The 27,237-nt window shown below is 39.3% G+C and overlaps 1 protein-coding gene across 1 annotated transcript in view; it reads left to right on the forward strand.

The window, feature by feature from the left end:
- Positions 1–1,823: 1,823 nt before the first annotated feature.
- LOC104070684 (KAT8 regulatory NSL complex subunit 1-like protein) overlaps positions 1,824–27,237 on the forward strand; it is a gene marked incomplete at its 5' end in the record, with an annotated part of 37,994 nt that continues 12,580 nt past the window's right edge. Inside the window, 6 exons of the mRNA XM_009582336.1 lie at positions 1,824–2,021; positions 4,820–4,941; positions 9,876–10,077; positions 21,390–21,552; positions 25,715–25,825; positions 26,245–26,382. Of these exons, the coding sequence (XP_009580631.1) occupies positions 1,824–2,021; positions 4,820–4,941; positions 9,876–10,077; positions 21,390–21,552; positions 25,715–25,825; positions 26,245–26,382 (934 nt within the window). The remainder of the gene's footprint in view (positions 2,022–4,819; positions 4,942–9,875; positions 10,078–21,389; positions 21,553–25,714; positions 25,826–26,244; positions 26,383–27,237) is intronic.

Genomic DNA, 27,237 nt, shown 5'->3' on the forward strand with positions numbered 1-27,237 from the left:
GGTGGTGGTGGTGGACAGGGAGTGCCCACCCCTCTTTTCACCACTTTTCCTGTGTGTCTTCCGATTCCTCTGACTTCAGAATTTGTGTTTTAGACTTTTGTGGGTTTTTTTTTTTTGCTCTCTTTGTGGTCATGACCTGTGATTCTTCTACTAAAAAGACTCTAAATCTATTGAGCTAGCTTGTCCTCCTGTTGTGGCACATAGAAATTAGATCTATACTTGAATTTCCTTGAACGCACTGCCTACTTTGTAAGTGCTGTTCGTCTACAGGTTGTAGTATGATACTGCCTGGATTCGTTTCTATCTGCTGTAAATGGAAAAGCACAGATGATGAGCTACTACCTGATAATGAATGTGGAAAGTCTAGTGTTGACTTGATGGAAATTCAGAAACTCTGTGACGCTTTTGGGCACTAAAGCAAGTTTTCAAGCACCTACGTTTGTTTTCAGAGAATATTTTTGTTCTAAGATTTGAATTTATTACTCAAACAGGGGAATAAGTTAGAGACACAATGAGAACAGGACAATTTCACATTTTCTCCTAGTCTCCTCTTTGAAGTCTCTCTGTAAGACTTGCTTTCATATTTTAGCGCAAGTTCTGCTGAGCAGGAGTCAAGGTGTGAGTAAAACTACAGGATCCTTAATTTTCCACAGCCACGACCTAAGTGAAGTCTGTCTTGTTAAAACAAATAATATAGGGGTTCCTTGTGTTCACATGATGACAATCTTCCCTTGCATTTTAGTGGAATACTTTCACTAGAAAGAAAAATTTGAGGCAGTGTAATTGAATGGTCCCATTCTTTCAATATCTGCTTGATACTTGAGTAGCAGTCAGTACTTAAAAGCAAGTAACTTCTTCCCCTTTCTCTTTGGAAAAAGCCTGCAGAGGTTTGATAGCCTTTTCTGAGTATTAAATTTGTTTGCTCAAGATAATGACAAATTAAGGGACTATCTGAGGAACTGTTTTTGCCTGTTACAAAGTTATTTTTGCTTATTATTTTGTTTAACATTTTAAGTTGTTAAAACAAACCAACTGAGATGTTACCTAGGATTGTATTTGACACTTTTATTTTTCTAATCTGTCATGTGGAAAACACAATGGGGGGTATTCTTTTCCTCATTCCATTTATGAAACTGTGTTATTTCCCTACCATATAAAGTTATATTTATCTGATTAGGTAACATTCCAGACGACAGACCATGTCTGATACCACATTTGTGCAGATTGTCTTGAAAAGTAATGAGATTGCTAGAATATTTAGGATAGTTACCTCTGTAATTATGAAACTCTAAAAATGCTCACCTTCAAAAAAATAGATTATTAAATTTTGTTTTGAATTGTATCTGTCTCTGCTACACAAAAAATAACAACCTTGATGTTTTGCTTAGAACATGGATAAGAATAATAGAGCACTTTAAAATCCCTCCGCAAAATTTATTGACTGCAAAGACTGTAACCAACTTCAAATCAAAGGGTGGTTGTTTCTTACAGAAAAACCTCTTAAATCAGCGGGCAAATGATCATGTAGTTGCTCTAATAAGTATGAATTTCTGATTTGAATTTTGGCACAGATGTTTAAGCAGTGGTATAACACTAGAGTGATTGCTGTTGTAAGGAGTAGCATAAATGGTGCAGCTTTTCATTAATGAAAATACCTACTATTTCTATATTTTAGCTGTTAAGTGTATTTAAAATGTAGTTTAAGTGCTCCAAAGAGTGGCTGGGAGGATTTAAGGGGATGTGCCAGGTTTGACTGCCCCTTAAAAATGATTTAGGAGGGTTAATCCGTTGTCAACCAACTGTGTTCAATTGCTGTTGTCTAGGGGATGGTGATCTTAGAAGAATTCCCATTTCCAAAAGACATTTTGAAGAAGCAAATACAATTGACAGACCAAGAAGCTTTATTAAACGCCACAGGGAATTCGCAAGCTGCCGTTGAGAGACAGGATTCTTTGCCGGAGCATGACTTTGAAATGTCACCCAGCAGTCCTACCCTGCTTTTACGAAACATAGAAAAACAGGTAAAGTAAAATAAGAACTGAACGGTCAGTGGAGCCCAATGATTTACTTCAGAAATAGGGCAGGTTCCATGGTGATGGCTTCCAAAAAGGAAGATATTTCGCAGTGCTGAGAGTGAGTGCTGATGAATTGAAGGGCTTAAATAACTACATTGTACACCAGGTTTACAAATTAACCTTTTATTTCTGATGTGTCTGTGTTACCGCTTTGTTTCCATCAAAGCGGCCACATAACCACTCCTAATAGCTATCCACAAACCTGCCTCTCCTTCATAGTTAGGTTCAATGTAGACTTGCCACAGATGGTTTCAGGAAATACTTGTGTGAGATGAAAGAGTACAGCTGAAGATGGAGGTATGTTGCACTTGAAACAACAAAAAAAGCCCCAACACAATATAATTGTTGGTCTGCCTTTTCAGGCGTCACAGGACTCCAGTTAGGAGCTGAGGAATTCCAGGTACTTAACAGGCATAGCGTAGGCGTAGCTGTGAGCAGAGTTTTGGTTCATGGTGTTCAAAACAGTCATTTCCAAGGTTAATTCCAGGAAATACGATATAGACTCCAGCAGGGTTTTCTTTTGCTAGAAAGTACATAAAGAATGTGGTAGGATCACATTGCTGGAGGAGATACAGGAAATTTGTTTTCAAGATAAATTTATGCAGTTAGCGTGAAGCAAACCTGACAAAGGCAGTATGGTGCATTAATATGTTGCTCTGCTGCTTTACATAAATTCTTGGTCATACACGCGTTTTTAGACGGGGTAAAAGTAGCTTTAGGTGCTAATGCCTGTTCCTGAATCTCTGTGCCAATTTTTCTTATTTGATAGTCATACTTTCCTGTTCTTAAAATGCTTCCCCTGTTTGATAGATCTTATCCACAACAGACAGGAGTGAGGAAGCAATGAAACAGGAAATTTATATGCGCAGTGCTGGCAATTGCACAAGGTAAACCAATGAGCATTTTTGGAAGGTGGTGAATGTCCCCTCTTTAAGTTATTACTTGGAGAATTAAACGCACTTTTCAGTAAGACATTTGACAATTAAACTAATAGTAGTGTGTTTCCTGGTCCCTAAGTAGCTACAAACAGAGGTCCAAGAACTTTGATGATCTGGAAATTACTTGGAAGTAAAGGTGTTCTTCATTTAACGCATCTCATAGATTACATCAGATTTCTTCCCTTTACACCACAAAAAACTTTGGGGTTTGATTTGCTTTTTGGCTGTCAGTTCTGTAAATCAACCTTAACTCTGGAGGTCTGAGTTTCTTCTTGTTCAGTGTCAGGAGTAGCGATGCTGTAGGCTGAAGTACATCCACAGATATTCCCACAGAATTCTTCAGTCCTATGTTAAAGTATTTCTTTGTTAAAAGTAAATAATTTTACTTGTGAACAAAAAAAATTCATGAAGAATACAAAGTGACTGAGCCTGGCAATTTTTATTAATACTGTTTTCAAGTCCTTTTCATAGCTATGCTATGTTTTAAAAACATGTATGTTTTTCCTTGTGTTTTGGAAGTCTGCCATTGTTTTGGTGCTTTTATATTCAGTAGAGACTTCGCTCCTTACAGATTGAATTCTGTTGAGATTTTTAAATCAATCTGCTAAATATTTTACTGGCATCTTGTTTGCATTGTCCAGACCTTTTATAATTGACTTGCTATTTCTGTGCTTTGATATCCATCCCTGAATATTTTACTCTGACATGAAATTTTTATCCAACTGCATCACTTAAACATTAACAGGAAAGACATGAGTTGTAATAAAATGGAAAATAATTTTTTCTGCCTCTTTCTGCATAAATGGTAGTGCCTCAAAATGTAAAGAAAAACTTACTGGGTAACCTTTAGCCATTCTTGTTTTAAGCAATCTTAGTTCCGAATGAAAATCTTGCAAAATAATTTAAAAGTTTAAAAGAAATTGTATGCCATTTCAGATACATTTCATTTCTGTTTAGTGTGCAGCGCACAGTTTCCTCTAAGAAAGCTACGTTTATTGTCAGAATAACCAGAATAACCTTTAAGTTTTGACATTTAAAACAAAAAAAATCATTGTGAAATGTTATCTGGAGTCAGTCCACAACTCATTGCTTTATAAGGTGTAATTTTTAGTCTTAACAAATCAGATGCATTTGTTTTGGGGCAGTTCTGAAAGTCCGGATTTTGGTGGGGTGGGGGCTTCTTGTTGCTATTTTTGAGGATACCAGAAGATTTTAGCCATTCCGTCTGTAGTTACAATAGTCCTCCTGTAGTTACACTTCATTTTGTAAAAACACCTTTGTCAAACTATAGTGACCAATGAACAGAATTCTTTTAACAGGAAAAATACTTTGAGTGAACAAAACAACGAGTAGACAGCAGACTTTTTCTTTTTCCCTGTTGAAATGCTTGTTGAATGGCCAGTTAGCAGCTCTGGGCTGCAGCTGTTGTAACATCAGCTGTAAAGTGTTGTGGTTTCTTTTGCCTCTTTAAAAACCTTTGTTTAAAACACTAAAATCACTAATGTGTTTTGCGTACTACTTATTCAAGTGTATAAACAATGTCCTTGGCTGGTTGTTCAGGGTTGTGTTGGGTTTTTGTGTTTGGTTGTTTTTTGGGTTTTTTTGGTATAGTTGAACATAATAATTGTGAAAGAAAAAACATGCCACTCTTGATTATTCACAAGAAGAAACTAAATACATTATTCCATGATGTATGCAACTGGAATCCTGAGTAGGAAAACAAGAAAAACCCAGGACCTTTGAGCTGTTGAATCTGTATAAAAGTCTGACTACCTTTTTTTAATTTTATTTTATCTTTTTTTCCAGAGCGCGCAATTGAGTGAAATCATCAGCAGCCTAATTGCTCCACTCAATCTGTCTCCAGCTTCTTCATCTCTTTCGTCCAAGACCTGTAGGCACAGGCAGCTGGTCAATGGCATCTCCTTCAGGTAGGTGACAGTACACTAGCATTTATTTTGAAAATAACTTTTGGTAAAGTTATGTAGATGGAACCGGTAACATTACGGTAGTATATCAGGAAAAGAGCTGCTTTCTGCAAGCTTCAAGAGAAGTCAAGTCTTGCTTGTAACGTTGAAAGTAGTAGGCTTTTGTATTGTTCTTAAAGACATCATAAAATTATGCAGTCACTGTAAGTACGTTTAGGTACTGGGAAGATGAATATATCTGTGAAGTAGTGAAAGGATACAGTAAATAACACACTACTATTGATTGTTTCAGACTGGCATTCTGTCATCATGAGTACAACTTTATTTCTGGAAAAGCGACAAACTAGACTTTACTAGATTAGTAGAATACATAAGCAATGTCACCTGTGCCTTAGCATGGGTCAGTGTTAGTTTTTTGTGGCAGCTTCATTAATTTTAAGCACATCAGTCTTCAATACAAGGCCAAATTTCTCTCTGCCAGCTACTTTTTCAGGAATTTGGAGATAATGTTTTCCCATTTGTGGTCTTTTGTTCTCAATGGATATACCTTCCAAGGGGCAGCTCGAAATTAATATTGTAGAAAAATGTTTCTCAGTACTACTCCATACTTCTTAGTAATTCCATCTTTTATTCAAAGATTTTAAAATATAGTACAGACTGTAATCAGTATTAGTCTCAAAACAGCATTAAGGTAATTGACTACAGTCCTGTCTTACAAAAGACCTAGGTATGTAGAATATTTCTCCTGAGATACTGGTAATGTGATTTTTGAGGATGGAGGGGTTGCTGTTATTCATAGGTCTTAATTAAGATCAGGTGGATGAAGAAAGTGTTCCCTCCTAGAGCTGGGGGGGTTTATGGCAGTGTCTGCAGCAGAACGTAATTCCCTGGCTCCCAGCTCCAAGAAGAGCTGGCCATGCCGTCTGTTTCAGCAGCTTTGCTGCAGAGGCTGTAGCCTCCCGCAAAGAGATTATAATGAGCAGCTTGGATGGGCAGCTTCTTTAACTGCCGTCTGTTCCAAAGCAATTGTGTGCCCTAAATTGAAGGATGAAGGGGTGCTGTCACGTAGCATTCATGCTCCTGACCTATCAGTTGTTTACAAATAACGTAGGGGAAAATCAGAAGATTCCTCTGAGTTTTGGAATAAAAATAGCCCTGAAATAGGAGTTGCTAATAGAGGTGGGTACGTGGAAGAAGAGAGTAATTTAGGCTGTTAGAAGGCTGTGTCTTGAATCTGTGACTTTTTCATGAAACAGATGAAGAAGGGCTCCTGCTTTTAAAAATGTTTTTAGGTGTGTATGAAGTTGACTTCATGATGAGGGACTCTAATGATGTAACTTCAAGCCACTTCTCTTCTGATTTGTCAGACACTGTCCAAAATCAGTCCTCTTTCCATTTTATGAGAACACAGTTGTTGCTCATGGAGCACTCTCTCTAAAGCTGGTTGTTTTCTACTCATGACCTACAAAAGCCCAAAGAAAAATGGGAAGACTTGGAAGATTTTCTCAGTGGTGTAGCTCTAAACTGGAGTTGGTGAGTTAGGTGTTGGAAGGGAATCTGAGAGACTTGAGACCTTTCTAGATGTCATCCTAAAAATCAGTTAAATAGTTAATTTTAATTTTTCGCTTCTTGTGAAGCATTTTGAAATCTGCAAATAACTACTGTTCATTAAAGATGGTAATTAAGCACTATATAGAGTTATCATGAGAATCCTGCAGGGAAATTCACTGCCTCCTACTTCTTGGTTTTTTGAGTGTGTTTCAGTTTTTTGTTGTATTTTGTTGTTGTGGTGTTTTTGTGTGCAATTAATTGAGACAGTTACGTACTACAGTTAACTTCATTTCCTGGCTACTTCTCCCCTCACTCTTTCTAGAGCTCACTCTGACTGTATTAAGTACTTGAGAAAGTAGAAATCAAAATCAAATGGAAAGTAAGGTGATTTTCTGTTTTTGAAGAGGAAAAAAAAGGGATGATAGTGATTTTTACTTAAGTAAATTCTTGAACTTAGTTGTAGGCTCATGATGTGAAATCATGGCCTTGAGTTGCGCCAAGGGAGGTTTAGATTGGATATTAGGAAAAATTTCATTACTGAAAGAGTGGTCAAGCATTGGCACAAGGTGCCCATGGAAGTGTTTGAGTCACCATCCCTGAAAGTATTTAAAAGACGTGTAGATGTGGCGCTTAGGGACGTGGTTTAGTGGGCATGGTGGTGTTGCATTGACGGTTGGACTTGATGATCTTAGAGGTCTTTTCCAACCTTCATGATTCTATGATTCTGTATAATAGTCTATGTTTAAAGTAGGTCTAAGCGTGAGATGCTTTGAGGTTGGTAATCATGGGGTTGCAGTACAGTTGGTTACTTGGGCTATACCCAGTGGAAGTGGTGGTGCATGTATGATTGCTGGTTGATGAAATGTGGGTAACCTTGAATTGCCGTTTGTCAAGGTCTAATTTCATTAGTGGCTTCCTTTTTCTATGTAGTTTTTCTTTGCTCAGTTGAATCTAGATGCCAAGATTAGCCAGATGCATTGAAGGTAAATGTTCATAGAAGCAGTTCCCTAAGCTAGTGATAACCACTTCCTTATCAGAAGAGAGGAATGAAAAAGTCCATTACTTCAGTACAAATAGAGCCTGTCTGATGGCTTGCTGTGCACGTGTGTATCTGTGAGTAAGATCTCTGCTCTTTAGCTAGGCTACAGTGCAAGAAAGGCCAACCTGTGAGATTTGAAAGGAGTGTTTCAGCACATTCGTGAATTTTATGTCTGGTGATGGTTCATCTCCGCTCTTCTGTAGAATCACATGTTGAGAAACACCCAAACTAACATCAAAATAAACGGATAACTCGAGCCTTGACTGGGAAGCCTATTTGCACAAGTGGCAGGAAAACCATACTGCTGTGTATTGGAGCTCCAAGCCACAGAGCTAAGATCTCTGCTTCATCTGAAAATGGAGCTGTGCATTACTGTAAGGCACAGGAGGGTAAATAGAGCAGCTGGCAGAGACTGAAGAGAGATTACCAAAGACTAGGGCAGACAACCAGAACAAAGGCAGGAATCACAGAAGTTGAAGAGTCAGACTGAGGAGCCTTTTGTTCTAATTTACCTGTCCAAGTTGTCTTTCATGTAAGAAGGAGGTATGTGGAAGTCCAGAAGTAGGGCTTGGCACCATCTGACTTCGAGGCAGATAATTACAGAGAAAATGTTCTTGAGAATTCAGAGGAAATATTTTAAGAAAACTTTTGCATGGACTTTAAACATTGTATTTCTTTCTCAAACCTTAAAAATTCAGTGTTAGCATTAAGAATATCTTGCTTCAGTATTTTGGGGCTTTTTCTTGGCACTTACTAATATGTTCCTTTAAATACATTGTACCATCCCTCTTTTAATTAGGGCATTTTTTTCATTGAGTCTGTGTTGCTCATTGGGATTGTTCTGATGTGTCAGAAGGACAGTTCAAATTCGAGCCCATAAAGCTTTATTACCACACCAGCACAGCATGGGATGGTGTTTAATCACACTTTCATAACAAGCACTTCTATTTAATAAAATGTACTGTTAGAAGAATACTGCATGTCAAAAAAGATTGATAAATGGCCCTGTAGTAAATTAATTTTCATGTTTTATTGTGTGTTATAACTTTGCTAATAAGGCTGTGACTTGCCAGATAAAGTTCATAAGAGAAAATAATCATTTGTGCAGATAGATGACCTCTTATAAACCAAGGCCAAAATATCTTGTATACTTGCACTTCTCAGGCAGTTTGGAGTTGCAGTCAAGGTCTTCAGTATTGTAAAAATAAATGCACACTTGAGTGCTTTTTGCAGCAAGCCTTCAGCTTTGCAGGCAGATGTTGCTACAGCAACGAAATAAGATCAGGATAGCTATAAAAGTGAAGTGCATTCTTCCCATTGAGTTATTCCCACCCAAATGGAGGGTGTTTTGAATTTTTATCTTGTAGTGTTCCCTGTTCTGGTGAGCAGACAGGCTGTAGATTGGTGAGAGTGATCCAAGGTTGTTACACATATACGTATAGGATTTTCTTCTGCTCTTGGCTCTGGTAGGTAAGGTTGTGGAGGGATGATGCTACAACATTGAGGGGGATTTGAAAGGGATAGACTTGGGGAAATGCAGGTAAGATTGAGATTTAAGATTAAAACGAAGCTTCCCATGTGTCTACATAGACCCTGTCACGTTGTGACTGGAGCTGAGCTTGCATTCTTCCGAATCATCTGTGTCTAACCAGCTTCTAGGTCTTAAAGACAGACAAACAGGCTAGGCTTTCCTTCCTCCCCGAGGCTGGGCTTGGGCTCTATTGGAGAGCTCTATTGGCGTGTCCCTGGAAGTGAAGTTTAATGGGCTTGTCTCGCTTAAACTAAGTGTGCAGAGTTCCTAATTTTGATACAAATGCTTCACAGTGAGTTGCAACCCCTATGCTGAGTGGATGCTGGTTTGTAAAGCTTTACTTAAGTTTCAGTTCTTGAGCAAAGCTAGAAAATCTCAAAAGTATTAGGGCAGGAGTCTAGGTCTCCTTCATGTTAGCACAACTGCTGTCTTGAATGGAATGTAAGTTTGTGGGGAAATATTAATTGTAACTTAAAACTCATAGGTGTTAGAAGTGTTAGAAAGAGAGTTCTTGAATTTGGAAAAACCAAAAACCGTTATATGCTTGAGGGCTTAACTTCATTTTGACATTTGTTTCCGTGAGCAGAAAAGTGAACAAGAACGATAAACTTCCTTTCGTGACCTAACGTAAAATTAATCAAAGAGCAAGCAAAGCACATACATGGTTTCCTGAAACAGTCTGATGAAACATTTAGTGTTTATAGAATTCTCTTAGAATTAGATTGCTAATGCTAATTGGTGTATGAAATCTTGGCCTGTGCCTGTGGAGCATATTTAACTTTGTATTTCCTCCCCCCGTTAATCATGAAATTGCAGAGCTTCAGACAACAGAGAGGTATCCTCTTCAAGCAGCTGGTTGCTTGATCATCAGCACATCAAGAAAAGAAGAAGAGACAGGACAAGACTAAGATCTCTCTCCGTGGCTAATGTGAGCACATCTGCCCGAACAAGGCCACTTCATAGTTTCCAGAAGAGGAAGCTCTACAGAATGCACGGTGCCTGTTACTGGAATCAGCAGGTAGGCCGTTGCCTCTCTCTTCAGGAGACAAAACCAAAGAGTCCAGCTGCTAGAGTCTGCATGTGTCTTGTCTGGTATGTCAGAAGAATAGCGCATGCTGTGCTGGTTATTTGTTACGTTCAGGGAGCACACAGTATACGTGGCAGAAGTACTAGCTGTGTCAGCAGGAGCTCAGAGTTAATGAGTTGAACGTAAAAATTAAAGATCACTCGGAATCCTGCTTATCAAATCAGTTTGTTGTACGGCTATATTTAAAGCCTTTGTACAGTCTAAGAGACAACTCGAGAGCTTCCTTGGGAGGCTTGACTGCTGAGGAAACATGCTACAGTGTAAATCAGCTGCCTGCTTGTTTTCAGAGTATTTATTTTAGCTACAAGAAAGTTTACACAGCTGGTGGCACATTATTTTCTCGGAAATTAAATTGCAATATCTTAATCTTGTTTCCGTTTTTGCTGTTCCTGATTAGTTATATTGCCTTTTTCATGACACTTTATGAATGCTTTAAAACTCCTACAATTTTCCGCGTTACAAAGGAATTAATATTTTAAAATGGGAAAAAAAACATTGTCTGTTGGGCAGGGCGAGGCATATCTGTTCACATCTGATATTAATATCATATTGCTGGTAAGAATATATAACGAGTTTAGCTGTGGTGCTTAAAGCAACAGTCTAATTTGGGAGCAGAGATGATGTGAACTCATTTTTTAGAGCAGTGTTAATCCCAAGTGGTTTTAATTTCTTGATTTACTTTGCCTTTTAAAAGTATGTTATATTGAGAGAAATCTCTATGTCTCCGTGGCTAACTCTCTAGGATTTACTAAGTGTACCAGTGGTCTGGGGAGAAATTTCCCCTGCAAGGATGTTGTGTGTGAGTGTGCTGATTCAGCATCCTCTGCAAAATTGCAGAAGTGTCCTAGTTTTAGCAAGGTATTTTATTTGAAAAACTGTCTGGTTTCTTATTAGCTTGACTTCCCAGCTCCCTGGCAGTGGGGCTTAAAGACTTGGCAGCCTGTCTGGAGGGTTGATGGTGGGGGGTGGGGGTGGAGGGTGGAGCTCTACCTCCTAGACACTTAGGTGTTTCATCTTCCTTGCATTAACCAAGGAGAGACTTGCTGACTTGGACTTCTTTGTTTCCCATTCAATCCAATCTGTGTCCTGATAAAGAGGTTGGAGGCCTCGCTCCCCGACGGATGCCTCCAATACCACAAGTGCTTCTTGCAGCTGTGGAGATTGCTCCTCAGCAAGGGACGCCAGGACTTTCCCTTCCTTCTACTTAAACATGAGGGGTTTCCACTCCAGATGCAACTTCTAAATAACAGGCTCTTCTAGAAGCCTGCACCTTGCAGGCTCAAGTATCTCATATTTCTACGAGCGCTGCCTATGTCTCTGTCTTTTGAAAACTGGGCCAGAGTTAGTGCAGTTCAGAGAATAACAGTAGAAGCTTGTGAACAGAAACTTCATTTCTGCAGCCCGGCAACAGGAGTTCAAAGCAGAGTTTACATTTTTATCTTCAACCAGCCATTCAGCTGAGGTGCTTTGCATGCTCGATAAGTTTACCTTGACTGGTAGACTAAAAAGATAAATTTGTAGTTTACCTTTGATTGTAGACTGCAATCAAAAAGTGCATTTTTAAGTTACTTACTGGTTAAGGCTTCAAATATCGGAGTTGATGCAACTGTGTGTCTGCTCCATGCTCTTGACATTTCTAGTGCTGGGTTACCATATACTAGCCCAGCTCCAGTGTCTCTGTACCGAAAGTGCAGAGATGTCCCAAAGACAGTGTGGTAAAAACCCCTGTAGGGAATGCTGTTTACACTTACCGCAGCTCTCAGCTCAAAAACCTGTGTTTAGACTCTGATCTCCTCTCCACGGGGAAGTTAATTGAGGGGCCATGTGGAGAACTGCATCATGTGCTACAGATAGATTCTGCACGTCTTCCTGGAGAAAATAAGAGGTGGTGGCAGCAATCAAGCTGTCAGCTTCAGACTTCATGTAAGTGCCAAACTCAATTAAAGTTTTCAAAATTAAGGTAAAGCAGTGAACAAAGCCTCTTACACAGCGTTGGTTAAAAACAGAGTATCAGGGATCCTGCTGTAAGTGATAAAATCGGACTGGGCTTTTCCAGCACATTCTGACAATCAAACCTAAATGGATATCGAGTCTCTGAATTAAGAGCCATCATCAGTGTATCATTTCATTCAAGAAATCTTATTCTAACAGGCCCTGTCACTTTCTTAGTCTTGCGCTTGCTACACTTGGTTACCCAGCTGTTGATGAGATTGCTCAACTTGTAATGGAAGAACACTGGCTCTCAGCCCAGGCCGACTGCTAGGTTAGGCAGATGTCTAAGGGTAAGGATGCAAAATGGGGAATGGCCTCTGGGATTGACACCTAGTTTTCTTTGAAAATGCATTTATATTCCCAATAGTAATCCAGCAAATTTCCTCTGGCCTTTCATAGATAAAGGAGTTCGTTCTTAGCAGCATAGAAAATAGTTGGATTTTTAATGTAATGTTACTCTGCCATCTCCAGCAAGTGCTTCTCCCATATTTCTTCAAGTTTTACATACTTATATAGCCCCTGGTACCATGGTCTGTGAGGACCCGCATTTCTTTCAGGTCACTGGCCTGAGAGCAAGCTGGAGCTAGGGAAGCCTTGCTGCCACCTCCCTGTAGCAGATGTGGAGTTAACAGAGACCAGCTTGCCAAAGTCTGAGGAGAAGATTGAATCTTCTGAACATCTCAGCTCCTGCGCGGGCTTCCTTGCAGTGCCTGGTTCAAACAGCCAGCGAGCAAGCGCCTGGCAGTGCTAATGGGCGATGCCGCTCTGCAGAGTAATCTGACCAGACAATGACTAAAGAATTCTGACCAGAGAATCACAGCAAAATGCAGATTTCCCATGTGTAGGAGTTTAAGAAATGCTGAGATAACTTTGAGGAATTTGTTTTTTTGGGATGACTGGTTGTACCCTTTGTGCGTGGAATGGCATTCAGAGTGTTGTCCTTCACATCTCTTCAGATTCTTTTGGGAAGCTCATCCCCCCCTCCACCCCCCAACATCCATGTTAGGAAAAGCAAAGTATGAAACTGAACTGCTATCCCATCTGTCAGTTCATAAGGTCAGTGGGAAGACAGCCACATTTTTTCTCTTATCTACTGCCATGCCACATACATTTACAATGCTGTCAAAAGTTTGCGTATGTAGTGACCTAGTAGCCTCCCAGTGCCTGTTGAGAGATGCCCTGTATTGTCCTCTGCTTTGCTGTATTTCTTTTCTGAAGAGGACTACACCTTCCCCTTCTCTGGTATTTAAATAATGCTTACACAGAGTAGTGTCTAAAAGAGAACATAGAACTGTATGAAACTCTAGAAGACCTGCCAGATCTACAAGATAGTTAGACTGCAATGGGGATAAATAAAACAGGATGCAGGGTGTTTGGTTTATCTGTCACCATCCAGTATCCTCAGGGACCTGAAACATCCTTTGGGGCCAAATCTGCTTGTCCCCTAATTCAGAATGACTAAGTACCACAGATGATCTGTGAGTCATCTTTTGGCCGTGGAATCTGTTTTGTATCTTTCTTCTTTCATTATCTAAATAGCTTGGTAAGAGCTAAGGCCATTTCTTGATTGTGAGTCAGTGCACAAGCCACTCAGAATAATCCACACGCACAACAAACCCTGTGATTGCAGGCTGTGCTTCAGTCTAGAGGACGTGATTGTAGTGGTGCATTTCTTCAGCGTGATTTTTGAATGAATATTAAAACTTGTATGCAGGATAGCACAAAGGAGTAAACTGCAGGCGTGGTCTAGTAGGAGGACATGGGCTTGTGGGCAGGGGTTGGAAGTCTGAGCGTGCTTCGTTCAAAACGCTGCATCTGTCACTCTGCGTGGCAAGTCAAACAACCTCTGGGTCATTGCCTCCTCCTATAAAATGCACATAATGTAGTTTTAACACTAAGAAAGGCGGCAAAGAGTATCAAAACATTAAACCCAAGAAAGTCTGTAAGTAGCAAATTGGTGTCAGGACTTTAAGACATGAGCTCCAGTTGAATCATTTCCCAGTGGTTGTTGTATTTATAACTGCTTCCCCCCGCCCTGATTCTCTGAAGTCTAATGCCTGGGTGCTCTTGCAAATGCTTTTCTACAGTGAGGACCTATGGTACCTCCGTCTCTGGCTATTTTTTGCCTAAACTTGAAGGAACTGAATTATGGGTAAGATATCAAAAGTTCTACTATGTTTGTTTAAAAGCAGACAAGTGTTGTTACTAGTCAGATACTCTCAGAGAGGTCTTTGCTTAGCTGACATGTCCTGATGTTTTCTTTTCTAGTATTTTATCTGTGTGGCTTGTTCCAGGGTTTTTTTAGTAACAAGGAATTTGTTTTGCCAGTACATTTTGTTAATTTCTCATTTAACATCCTAACTAATGACATTAGTTTCACTTCTTTTTGTCAAGTCATGCTTCGACAAAGATGTCATTGAGGGTAGGTAGTGTTTTAATCTATTAAAACTGTATACAGCTATTAATAAACGTAAGAGGCAATAGAGGAGTGAGATCTGAGTACTATAAATTTTGATCCTGTCCATTTCTTTGCAGGGTTGTAGAGCACAGTGGGGTTTTTTTAACCTGAAAATTCTCATTGTATTTGTATCTCCACCTGCTGGAGGAAGAGGTGGTTGTGTGGACTGAGGCACATGGAGAAAACTAGAATTCAAATCTGCAAAGGTGCCAACACCCTGAAAGTTGGGAATTGAGGTGCAAAAGCTTACATTGTAGATACCACAAGCAAACAATTGGTATAATGTTGCTAGCTCTTGTAGTTGAGTATTGCCATATTTTTTCTCTTCAGTCTCAAACGGGAGTTAAGTGAGAGCAGAAGAATATCTGCTTTCATTTAGTGGTTTTTAAAAAAAAAAGAAGGAAAAAAAAAAGCGAGTGCTTCTCCAGAAGGCTCCGAAACAGACAGGAACAAAGTATTTAAATTCTAGGGTTTGGGTTTCTTATTTTAATCCAGTTCTCATGCCAGTACTATGATTTTTGTGTCCTGCTGCTTTCCCAGTGTATGCTTAGGGCCCATGATACTTTTTGTAGATGTCACTTGATAAATACATGTGGGTCTTTCACCAAGTCTTGTTAATTTTCAGGTTTTAAGGAAGAGTATATATATCTATATACACTTTTATAATCTGTATTATACTCAGCATGGAGAGCCTTTATCTTACTTGCTAAATGTCTGCTATCTGCGAGTGGTGTGTAGCTAGGAGGAAAGGACAATACGGAACAGGGAGAAGGGTGTGTGTGCAGACAAGGTGCTTAATCAGAATATTGCATATAGTGTGGAAGTTGTACCCTGTTTCCTGCCAGGTGATATCTTTGTCTGGGGACGAATATTTTAACACCTGCTTCCTAGAATACAATCCCATTTCCGTATTGTCCTGTGTTGCATTTTATTTGCGTTTAAGGAGATACAGGTGAATTCTTTGTGACTGTTACCAATTACTGCCTTCTCTAGCTCCCTTGGTCTGTAAATTTAAAGAAACAGCACTGTCTCCAGCAGTAACTATCAAGCATATTATTCAGTAGCTAGCTAGAAGTTTTGCCTTTCACACAGTGAAGTAGCCATTTCCCCTTAGTTGCACTGAAAGGAGTCTACTGGTTGTCATCCCCCTCCTTGGTATCCCTAGATATTGCCTCCGCCACCTGCTTCTGCATAGCTTCCTGGCCTTGCTGTCTTCTAAAAAGCCATGAATACAGGGAATGTTGTTGTGTTGCCAAGTCTCCTGCAAACTGGATTCAAGAAGAGGATGCATCCTGCTTCAATGAAAATAGTGTAGTACCTCTGTGGATATGTCAGTCTTCTGATCTGGGGAGGAGAACCCTTGGTTATGGTTTACCAAGTTTGTAAGTGAAAGTAATAGTTGATAAAATTACTATTTTAACACTGGAAGTTAAAGTTGTTGAAGTCCTATTAGTTAAAAATCAGAAAAACCTGAATGGGAAAAACAGTAATATTCCTATGCATTCAGCTATTCTGAGTGTGTGACAAGACCGTTGTCTACTGTGGAGGAAGGAAGGGAGAACACTTTTAGCTTTGCGATATGGTGATACTGCCAGTGGAACTAAATCCATCCTTTGTGAGGTTTATGGCAAGCCAGTCAGCCCATGAATTCTTCTTTTCCAGAATTAAAAACCCGAAATGTGCTTTTCACAGTCCTGCACGTTTAGCTTATTATGACATTTCTGTAGTGTTTTACTGATCACATCTACTCTTCATTTCCACATGGCATTTTTGAAAAGATATCCCTGTGGGTTAATGTGTCTTTCCTTCTTTTGGTTTAACTGGTCAAAGATTAAGCACTAACCTTGATTTTTCAATTGATTTGCTAGTTGAACAAAAGGTCTTTGTTTCAGGATGTTGAGGACAGCGTACATTTCCCACAGAGCAGGTGAAAGTCCATCTCCCATTGGCTTATAACAGGATCAAAGAAACTAAACTCCATGTGTACTTACGAGAGGTGGGTGGTCTCCGAGAATGGTAGAAGCTACCACTCCTTTTATGACACTGACCAAAAATCTGAATTTGAGACAAGCCGGATGCTGAGTAAGTTGTTGTTAGTGTTTTATGAAAGTCTCATTCTGTTCCTGGAAAAACTGGTCTCTGCCACAGGATCTGCCACTTTGTCCTTACCGACAGCTTCAGAGGGGCCAGAGGCAGACGAATTCCTTTACATCCCCGGGCAGCTTGCTTTGCTGTACCTGACCTGCGTATAGATTGCAGGCTAGTGCGTGGGAAAGATCCATCCATTTGACATCTATAGAAACTTCATCTGGAAGGGAGGGTCTGTTATGTAGTATGTATCGTCAGCGCCACCTGTTACGCGCCTTCCCATGTAGGGATGTCTTAGATGCTTTGCCCACCTTCTCCTCCACTACCTTCTGATAAGAGAGAGGGTCTTTGGGGCTTTCAGATTAACCTTTCACTATTCATGTATTGTATGTTTCCTAAAAGCACTCTGCAGTGAAGTCCTGCTTAGGGAACTCCTGATGTTTAGCTTGTGAAATAAGACATTTCATTGAACTGTATGTTTTGCCGGAGGGGCGTAGCTCTGCTCACAGCAGATCATTGCGTGCAGAAGAGGGAGGCCATGGTGAAGTGGGCTGGCCTTTGAGGCAGATGCTAAAGCACAGGCGCAAGCAGGTAACGCAGTGCTGTGTTGGTTTGCGTTGTACATAGCGCTTCTGGAGGATTAAAAGTTAGCAGTGTGTTTGGCGTTCAAAGAGGAGGTGTCAGCTACCCGCACGGTGGTTCTCTTGGATCCACAATTAAGTCTCTGCAATTTAGTTGGCTGCTCATTTACTGAAGAACAGTTTTTAATATTGAGGGGGATATCTCTTCTTTGATACTGTTGAAAAGTTCTGAGTGCGTGTTTGTGTAGGGAGAATAAGTGCTTTTTCCTTGCCTTTTTCAGGCTTATAAGAGTAATCAGAAGCAGACGTGACAGGTATTCAGCAGAGTGTATTTGAGCTAACTTAATTACTGGATTCATACACATTGGTGTAATTGGACTGTGGCTCTCTGTACTGCTACACTTAGGCACGTTTCCAAAAATGGTAGGAGTTTTAGTGATCAGTAGCTGAGACCATGAAGCGAGTATTCACTTCAGAATTTTTAACTGGGAGCACAAAACATTTTTCTTTTCAATTATGGCACGCTTCATAGAATCAAACTTTTTTCTCCGCAGAAGGATGGTTGGCCAGTACTGTTCAGCCTTCTGACCTTCTAGAACAGAGGCATGAACCAGTTGTGCTTCATCTAATGCATCGATTTATCACAAGCAAGTGCAAGAATTGTTGTGAATATCAAAATAAATTCCTCACTAGATTTCCTGTGACCCAGTAAAACAGAACTAAGGAAGAAAAAATTCCAAGAAGATTAAAATTCATAATACTCTAGAAAATGAGATTCTGTTGGTGACACCATTTCATATGAAGTTTAGAACAGAGCTGCTATTTTAGTTGAAGATTTAAAGCTTGCACACTTCTGATTTCCTCTTAAATACAGTGTATTATCTTTTCTTTAATAGTATCAATTTAACGTAATGTTATTCATATCTACTTAAGCTCAGGAAGCATGAAGTTTTGTATTTCAGTAATGAAAAAAAATGTTTCAGGAGATGAACGAAGTATAGTATAGCAGGGGGAAAATTGATAAGAGTTTAGTAATCTCTCTTGCTTTCTGAAGGGTGGCATTGTAGTCAGGCTTGCTGTAGGGGCCTCTCTTCTAAAAGCGGTATGCCTTGGTTTTCATGAAACCACTTGTCAGCTGTGGCTGAATGGTTATATTTGTGGGGTTGTGTTCAGATGAGTTTTGGTGGATTTTTTTGTTGTTGTGTTACAAAATCAATAATTAACTGCTGGAAAAGCCAGTCAAGTTGCAGACTCTGTTCTATACTGAATTGGAAGGGGGGAGAGTTTAGTTTTCTAATAAACAGTTTTTCAGTTTTATTTCAGTAAGGTTGAAATACTTTCTTTGATTGAGCAACATGCTTTGATTCCAGAATGAAGGGCTTCGGAAATTTTTTTCATCAAGAGCTGATTAAATCGACATTCCTGACAGACATCATGATTTCACTAATTCAGCATTTTCCAGTGAAAAACTATTCCGTCAGAAATTTAAACCAGATCTAGTAGCTAGGAACACAGACACTGCCAGATTTTTTAGCTTTTTTCTAGTAGCTTCACAAGCATTTAAATAAAATTACTCTTGCTTCTATGTAAGTCCTTATTTTCTTTTGAATTACGAACTGACTTAATGAAAGATTTAATTATTTAGGTATTGATGCCAGAGCATTCAAGGAAATAGCGCACAAATTCAGGCATAAGGTTTTGTAACTCCCACCACAGACAAGATGAGGAAAAGAATTTGGCATTTACCAATGTTGGCAATTGGATTTTAATACTGTTTCAAAATAGATTGAGATTGTGGCGGTTATTGGACCATGTATGCATGTTTTTGAGCAGGCTTAGCTTTAAGGTATATTCTGAATGTGTTTGGGACTAAAGTGAATTAAAGCAAGAAAAAGCGAGTCAGGACTAAAGGACTGGATGTCTATATGTGTTGGTCTTACCTATATATTTTCTAGGTAATTTTACTGATCAGTGTTCGGGGATTTCTTTTTAAGGAATGAGCGATTTATTGTTTACTGTAATGTGGATTCATTTCTGTAAAAAAAAAAAAATGCAAGCAGAGGGGGTGCAATGGCAGCTTAAGTAGTGGAGATTCAGGAAACTAGTTCTAAAAACCAAATATCAAGAGGAAATGCGCTTTTGTGCATTTTTGAAAAGCAAGCCCTTACTGCATCAAAGGTAGAGCAACTACCTAAAAGCTCTTTAAGCTTTAGTTTAATGGTCCATATAATGGGAGACATTAAATTTGCTTTAGCATTTATCCCTCTAGTGTTTCCAAACACAGGTCCCAGTTCTGCCAACACTTCATGGATGTTTAAAGTTTAACAGATGAAGAGTCCCATATGTCTGTCACAGGAAAATAAGGACGTTGATTTGAAGGGGTCCTGGGCTAGAAAATAATTCTTTCCAAGTTAAGTTGAAAGTACTTCTGCATACACCTGTGTATGGAGATCAAGGTGGATTTAGGACTGTTAATGTTTTCCTGTGAAAAAAATGTGAAATACAACAACCCCCACCACCACTAGCACAGGGTCTCCTCTGCTCCAGCATCATAACATGCTTACTTGATTTTAATAGATCCTGCAATACAATAGCAGCATAGGGAATTTGTCGATTGAGAAGGGAAGAGATGGAAAGGGGAACTTTTTAATGGGATATTTTCTGCCTTAGTATGGGTTGTGAATGCTGATGCCACCTGACAGAAGAACTGATTGCAGTAAGTGGAAGGGGATTTTATGTGGTGGACATAATCACTGCATCACTATCAGATGGGTGACACTGCTAGAATACAATCTGGAATATTTCAGACAGGAAACAGCAGAAAGAGATTTCTTGGATTCAGAAAGTAGAAGTACTGAAAATATAAGTAATGTTCATTTGATCATCTTGCCTCTGATGCAACTGCTAGATGTTTTCCTTTCATTCCATAAAAAGTCATAAGAAAATCAAGATGACCACTGTTATATTCATTCTTACAGGTTTTTTTTAATATTCAAATCCTTTTCCAGGAGATGACAAATGTGGCAGTTTGCACAGTGTTAGGCTGAGAACCTCAAGTTACCCCAGTGCCCCGCCTTCCCTCCCTTACCCTTTAGAGGATTCTGCAGCATTTGGCAGAGTATCAAAAACCAATGGAAGCCCTTAAAAATGTCAGTACTTTGGGGTTACTAGTGCTAGTATCCAGTAAGCCTGAAAGTGGCATCAACAGCAGTATTTCCCTGCAGTGTTTTTGTAGCTTATTCTGAAGCACAGACTACTGTTGACTGCTGCCCTGTAGTATCACATTCAATTCTCCCCTTCTGTCTTTCTGAGCTCAGTATATTGCCTGCACTCTGCTGCTTATTCCTGCCCATTTTCACCCTGCCTTTTGCCTTAGTGTCCTGCTACATCACACCTGCAAGTTCTGTGCAATCCATCATTTTACCGTACATACTTTAATAAGCCTTGCAAATAAGCAGCTAAATTAATCTTTCTTTGCACCTTTCCTCTTTCTAATAATTCCTTTTACTACCTATTAATCAATCCTCAATGCATCCCTCTCCGTATTTATTGCTTTGTATCTTCTTTTGTTTGTATTGCTTATCTGATATTTAAATTATAACAAGGTAAGGACTTTGCCCTCTTGCTTTGTGTAAGTACACGGTGTGCTCAAAATGTTTAATATTGTGTCTTGCATTAAAATGTATAAGCTCAAACTGTCTAGCGATATCAACACTAAGAATCTTACTAAGACTAAGGGGATAAATGGAGGAGAACCCTGTATTTAGTCTGGTATTAGTTTTGTTTGTGCATCTATATGCCTGTTGTGCTGGAATGGAATTTTAAGAGGTGTTTGTTTGTCATAGGATATATCAGAATAATGATTGGAAATGGTTACATTTTCTCTGGAAACTTTGACAACTGTTTACTGGCCCTGATTGAAGGGTATTTTTGCATTCTTTCTATTGTGCGCCGTAGTCCATAAGTGGAGGTAAGTCATATTGAGACTCTCTGAAGTTTGTAGGAATTTTTTTCCCCTTCTCATGTTGAAGAGTGTCACTCAGATTTTTTTTTTTTTCTTTTCGTCTAATTTGAAGGAAGTGAGTAAAGGAGAAGTTTACCTTTGTTTCTGTGTATCCTTGCAGACTTGGCCATCTAGAGATGCCTCCTTTCCATATAAAACTCAGTTACCGTGTATGGTGCCAGCCTCCACTTTCAGCAGTAGTGAGTACAGAGCGGAATCTAAAATACTAGATTATGTGCAAGAGCTGGACTCTTCCTTCCATCCGGTCTTATCATTCCCTTCAGGTAAGTAACTCAAATGCAGTGCCTCTAACAGAGGGTGGTTGTGCTTGTGAGAGCTGTGCCGTTTATGGACTAACTTTTCTTTTGAGTGATGTTTAGAACTTAGTTCTCCTACAGAAAACTTCATGCTGGCAAAATACCTGAGTTTAGACTAAATGAAAAACTTAAGTTCATCCTGACATTTGAAAAATACACTTTCTAGATTTCCCATACAAGTAACGTGATTACAACAAAGAAAAACTGGTCGGGGGGAACATTTTTGGTTAAGGTGGTTTTTACCTGTTTCATGGTGTGTCTAATAGAGTCAGCATTAGTCCTTTAGATGGTGCTTTTGCCAACACACTACCATACCTCGGTTGTGTTGTCTTCATGAGCAACTTTCAGTTCAGGCCCTTTGGCTTTATTTAGTTTTTCTAATGGTTTTTGTGATAGTCAGCCTTTTTAGTGATCTTTGAAGTTTATGGTTTCTGTCACCTGATTCTTTAATCTTTTTGAACAATAATGCAGGTGATGTTTTTTCTGACTCTTATTAGCCCTGAAACTAGTGCAGGTGCAGCTTGACAGCACTTTGTGCTTCAAAATAGCATATTAAGTATTGTTACCAGCAGAAGGGATTGGATACCAGCAGATATTACTGGATTTTGGTTTGGTTTTTTGTTTTAGGAAAAACCTATGGCCAGGCAGTTGCTGACCAGTACAGGAATTCTGCTGTTCTGGGGGGCTTCTTTGCCACAAAATAATCCTGAACGTGAGGCTGGAACCTCCATGGAACTGTTTGAGTCTTTAATCAAACCCACTGTCTTCCCAGAATGACAGTGTATACACTCCAACCTGGTATTAGGAAGTCAAGGATTAAAGTAAGTCTTGGGTTTGGAGAGCTCGTCACTGGCCAGTAGAGAAGACCCAAGTGTGGACATGGAATCCTGAGAAGGTCTCAACTCTTGCAGGTTTATGAGGGCTTACATCCCATGTAAAGAGGAGTTTATTCTGAGGAGCAGATAGGGGAAAGAAAACACTCACTCCAGGAGTGCAACAGCAAACATTGCAGCCTGCAGGACTCTGTTGTGGAGAGGAGAGAAAAACACTTCTTAAGTCTTTCTTCTTTACACACGCTCTCTGTCACTTACCCTGTGACTCTGACAGCCCAGCTGGACAGGAGCCAGGGGGGTTAGACAGTCGTTCCCAAATCCCTGCAGAGAGCTGTCCCCACACACTTCCTGGGTGACTGCCAGCTTGTCTCACTAATCAGATTGTTTCCTTGCTTCCGCTTCTATGCGAGGTTCACTGTACCACAGCGTATATGTTTTGGGGTGGGTTTTTTAAGTATTTCTTTTCAAGTCTGTTCAAGGATAGTTCATATAAGGCCATGCCCCTTGCATTTATTCCTGCCTTACTTTTAAGGGAGACTAAGTAGTTTAACAAGAATATTGAAATACTCTTCCCTTGAAAAAAGACTACTCTAATCATCATGAAAAGAAAAAAACTGAAAGGCTCTGGATCGCATCGTGACTCCTATTGGTCACTTTGCCAGGATGGAGGAAGAAAAATGTTATTTTAGCTTCATTCCGATACCAAGAACATCTTTCTTTTGAGGAATATTTATTCTCTTTTCAAGCAGTCTTAGCCTTGCTAATAATAGTTGAGACAGGAAAAAAGTGCTAGACTTACTATCTCCTGCTCAGATGCAGTCCTTGTTTTTGAGGGAGGCTAGATTCATGGTCTAGTCTGTGCTTTCTGTACTTTGCTGTCTTTACCTCCTCATGAAGACCACTAGTCTATTTGTCATTTTCTTTCATATGAAAGAATTATCGTGAATAAATGCATGCTGGAAATTTTCCAACTTGGTCAGGTAGCCTGATTCAGTTCATGTTTTCTTTGCAGTTTCCTTAGTTACCCTTTCTAGAGGGATAATTTCTCTTAAAATACTACTTGTGATGTGCCCACGTCTTTTACCATTTTCTTCTGAATAAAAAAAAGCTTTTCAGTAGTGTAGAAGAAAAGGTTCTTGGTTTAATTTCCTCTGATTTTTTAAAAAATATTATTGGTATTTGTTCCATTTTGAAACTCTGGGAGTTTAATTTTTCAGTGTGTGAGGAGGGATTCAAATTCAAGATTCAGATCTTGTTCTCTCTTGTACCTATTTTTTACTTTCAAAGGAGAATCATAATTTGCAAGCAATATAGTAATACATTGCAGTGGGATTGGCTCACCAGTGTATGGGCTTCTGGAAGTATAATTGTCCTTACGGTTCTAAGTCTTGCCTTCAGAGTTTCCAAATTACTGAGGGTCTTGACCAGAAGCATGTCAGTGGTTGCAGCATCCCTTGAGCATAAAAGCACCTCTTTAAATTTGCACCCCGATAACTGGAAAATTGTAGTTTGCAATGTAGTTTGGGTTTCTGGTATTTCTGCACCTAGGCTGTGGATAAACTGGAACAAACACTCCTGCCCTTTTAATTAAGATACAGGAGCACGTAATAAAAAAATCTCTGAGACATCCAGGTGATTCCCCAGGAAAAAACAGGAGAAATGTTTTGTGTATTTCTTTACTTAAATGTTGTGACTAATAAACCTTTCAGACCTACTCTGTTTTACTCAGAAGTAGAATAGGAAACACAGCAAAAACCTTGGGGGAAAACAACCTTTTACAGGTCACCTTTAGTCTTGTGACAAAATATCTAGTTAGATCCCTATGAAATTGAAATAAATTATTCTTTTTAGTTAGCAAAATATGTTGAAAGTGTCTGTCCAGGCAAGTCCTGAAGGCACATGAGGCTAAGGTTGTATGTAAATAAAAATAGTTTAATGCCCACCCTTTCGCCCTGCCCTCAGACCTCTTCTCGTTCTGAATGTAAGAGTCGTCAAGCCTGCTTCTTACATTGACATATTTCCTTCTACTTAATTTCTCTTCCTTCTTGTAATATTGTTTCCGGAAAGGCTTTTCAGACAGAGACCTATTTTTCTTAAGCCTTCCTGCCTTACAACAGTGGGTAAATTCCGTACCACTTGAGATGTTTTGTAGACTAATTCTTGGTTAGAACTCCCTCGGGAAATGAATTACATTGCCCTGCTGTAGCCTTTGCCAGAGAGAGAAAGAAGGAATGTACCTTGAAATTACCTCTAGGCTCCCAGCAGTAATAATTTCCAAAAGCATTAATTACCTGTACCCAAAAGGCTGAACTGAAGGCTTTTCAGATTACAGGAAAAGTGCACTGTGTGCTCTCCACCGTGTGGGGTTTCGTGCAGGAGTTAGTCAAGAGGGGAAGATCCCAGTTTTACTCTCACTTGATACCCTCCAGAGCTTGTTTTCGTGAAGAACAATTCTGGAGTAATTCCAGCTACGGACATAGTTTATTCCAGAGTAAGATAACCTTGCTCTTTCTTACTTTGACTTTGAACACCAAAAGAAGTGCTGTTAATATACTAAGTGTGTGTGTCTGCACTGGGATTTGTTCAGGAGCATTCCTTAGGTTTGAGTCCTATTTTGATCTGAGTTGTCTTGTCAGCCCTTAGAAGCTCTTGGTGCTGGAGAGCTTGGAACCACTTAAGCATACTGCCTTGGTCAGCACGTGTGGCAGTGTAGCTTCACAGCTAAAAATGGATTTGTTTTTACCATGGCATAATTCTCACTTCCCGTTAATAGAAAGATAGGTACCTTGAGATCCTACCTCCAGGCGATTACTGGAGATTACCTTGTATACTGCTGAGGTAACTGATAGAAAAGACTACAGTTCTTTGCCTATAGTGGAGGATAGCACTCATACAATAAGCTATCTTGCTGAGAATTACCTTGCCTCAAGTTTTCTTATTTACTCATGCAAAAATCACTTCTTTGAAATGTCTGGCTGGGCTTTTTTGGGATATTGTCATTGAGTTTTCCTTTGGCTCTCACCAGTTTCAGGACATTTTTCCTATATTGTCTTCAACTTGACTGTGTGAAGACGCTGCTATAAAAACAAGCGATCGATCCTTGCAGGATTTACTCAGCACTGCCGATCTTCATGAGTTGAAGGACTCAAGGCAGCAATATTGCTCATAGATTATATTACATAGTGTTGTGTAATCGATTCCTAGACCTTTAGTGATGATGCATAATTCATTGGCTCATAGGTTGCCATCTTTCTGATATAGACTGCATTCCCTTCGGATTTCTTTTTTTTTGTTAGATACTCCTCTTCACATATACTTTGAAACATTATTAAGGAAGGATGACATCAAAGGAGAACCTGCTGATACCTCATCTTTGGGAGTGGAGTTTAAAGTGTCTCCAGACAATGGTATGTAAAGCAAAATATTTTAATATTTGCAAGACTGTTTTTCATTCATTCGCCAGTACTTTCTGCCCTGAAGAGGTTCAACTTACAAACTTACCACAAAGCAGGTTATCAGAGAAAGTAACGGGCTAAGACTTTAGGTGGAAGAGGAATCTCTTCCCAGACCACAGCGTCAGGTTCACTGAAATGTTGCGCTGAAATGATCCCATCAGAGCCTTAGGAGGGCAGTAATACAAGTGGGGGGAGTTTGGAGCGTGGGTTCTCTGCAGACACAGGTGCCTGACTGCAGTACTGCTTACTATTTGGATTCCTCTCAGAAGTCTGTTTTTTTCCATTATAAATAGTTCAGCAGTTGAGATTGCCTGTAAATTGCACCCATGGAAAATAAGTTTTCAACTTAATAGGTGCTTTTTCTGTTGTAGACTATAATCAACATAACGTTTCTGTCAAACAATGGAGCAGCGGCTGTTTATCTAATTCCAAATCTCAGTCAGTGTCAGGAACATCTGACCAGCTGTCAGAGGGAAGAAAGAAAAGACATCTAAGTGAGACAGCAGTAGGTAAGAGAAAAATGGTATTGTTTAAGATGGCACTACCTCTTTAAAAATATGTACTGTATAAATTAGTTTATCACTGGGCTTTGAGAATTAATTTTAAGTTGTCACCAAAAAGGATACTGTATGAAACTTTACAGGAGTGAAGAAAGGGACTTACGACACCACGAAAATAATGTGCTATTTTAAAGCATAGTAATCTTTCTCTTTCTTCTTGAGTATATATTACAAAATGAGACAAGCTTCTCTATTTTATTTTTGGAATACTCTTACAGGAAACTGCTCAGCAGTCCAGCTGTGTTTTTCTAATACTGGGTGTCATTATTTTTAATATGAAGGGGTTTTTTTTATAGTAGTCAGTGAAACAGACTGAATTGCAAAGTTATCTGTCAAATCATGTGCCTAACCAAACATTTACTATTCCTGGCATCTTTGGTCAGCTATGTTTCGTTTGTTGTATACTGTCATTTGTGGTTCTGGTTTCCTTCCAGACTGTTAAGAGGACTTGTGGGTACCCAGTGCTTATAATTAGTGTGTTCACCCTTGTTATCTTTATATTTTAAGCCATTGAATCTCTACTTCAGCACTTGGTAAGTTAATAGAAAAGTGCCCTTAAAGTTCTGTAGAATAATGTGATAATTTAGGGACAAAAAATTCAGCGTACCATTGTAAAGATAAATAGCATCTTACCTCTCCAGGATATTAGAATGTAAAACCTAACAGATTCTGTTACAGATTCATTTATGTGAACTTTTGGAAAACTTTTGGCAAAATTCCTCACAAGACAGTTGAAGGAAATAAATCGCTGAGTAAGAGGACAAACTATATTAGTTTAAAATTTCGCCTAAGAAAGAATTAAAA

Source organism: Fulmarus glacialis, unplaced genomic scaffold, assembly GCF_000690835.1.
Source record: "Fulmarus glacialis isolate BGI_N327 unplaced genomic scaffold, ASM69083v1 scaffold8340, whole genome shotgun sequence".
NCBI classification, from domain to species: domain Eukaryota; kingdom Metazoa; phylum Chordata; class Aves; order Procellariiformes; family Procellariidae; genus Fulmarus; species Fulmarus glacialis.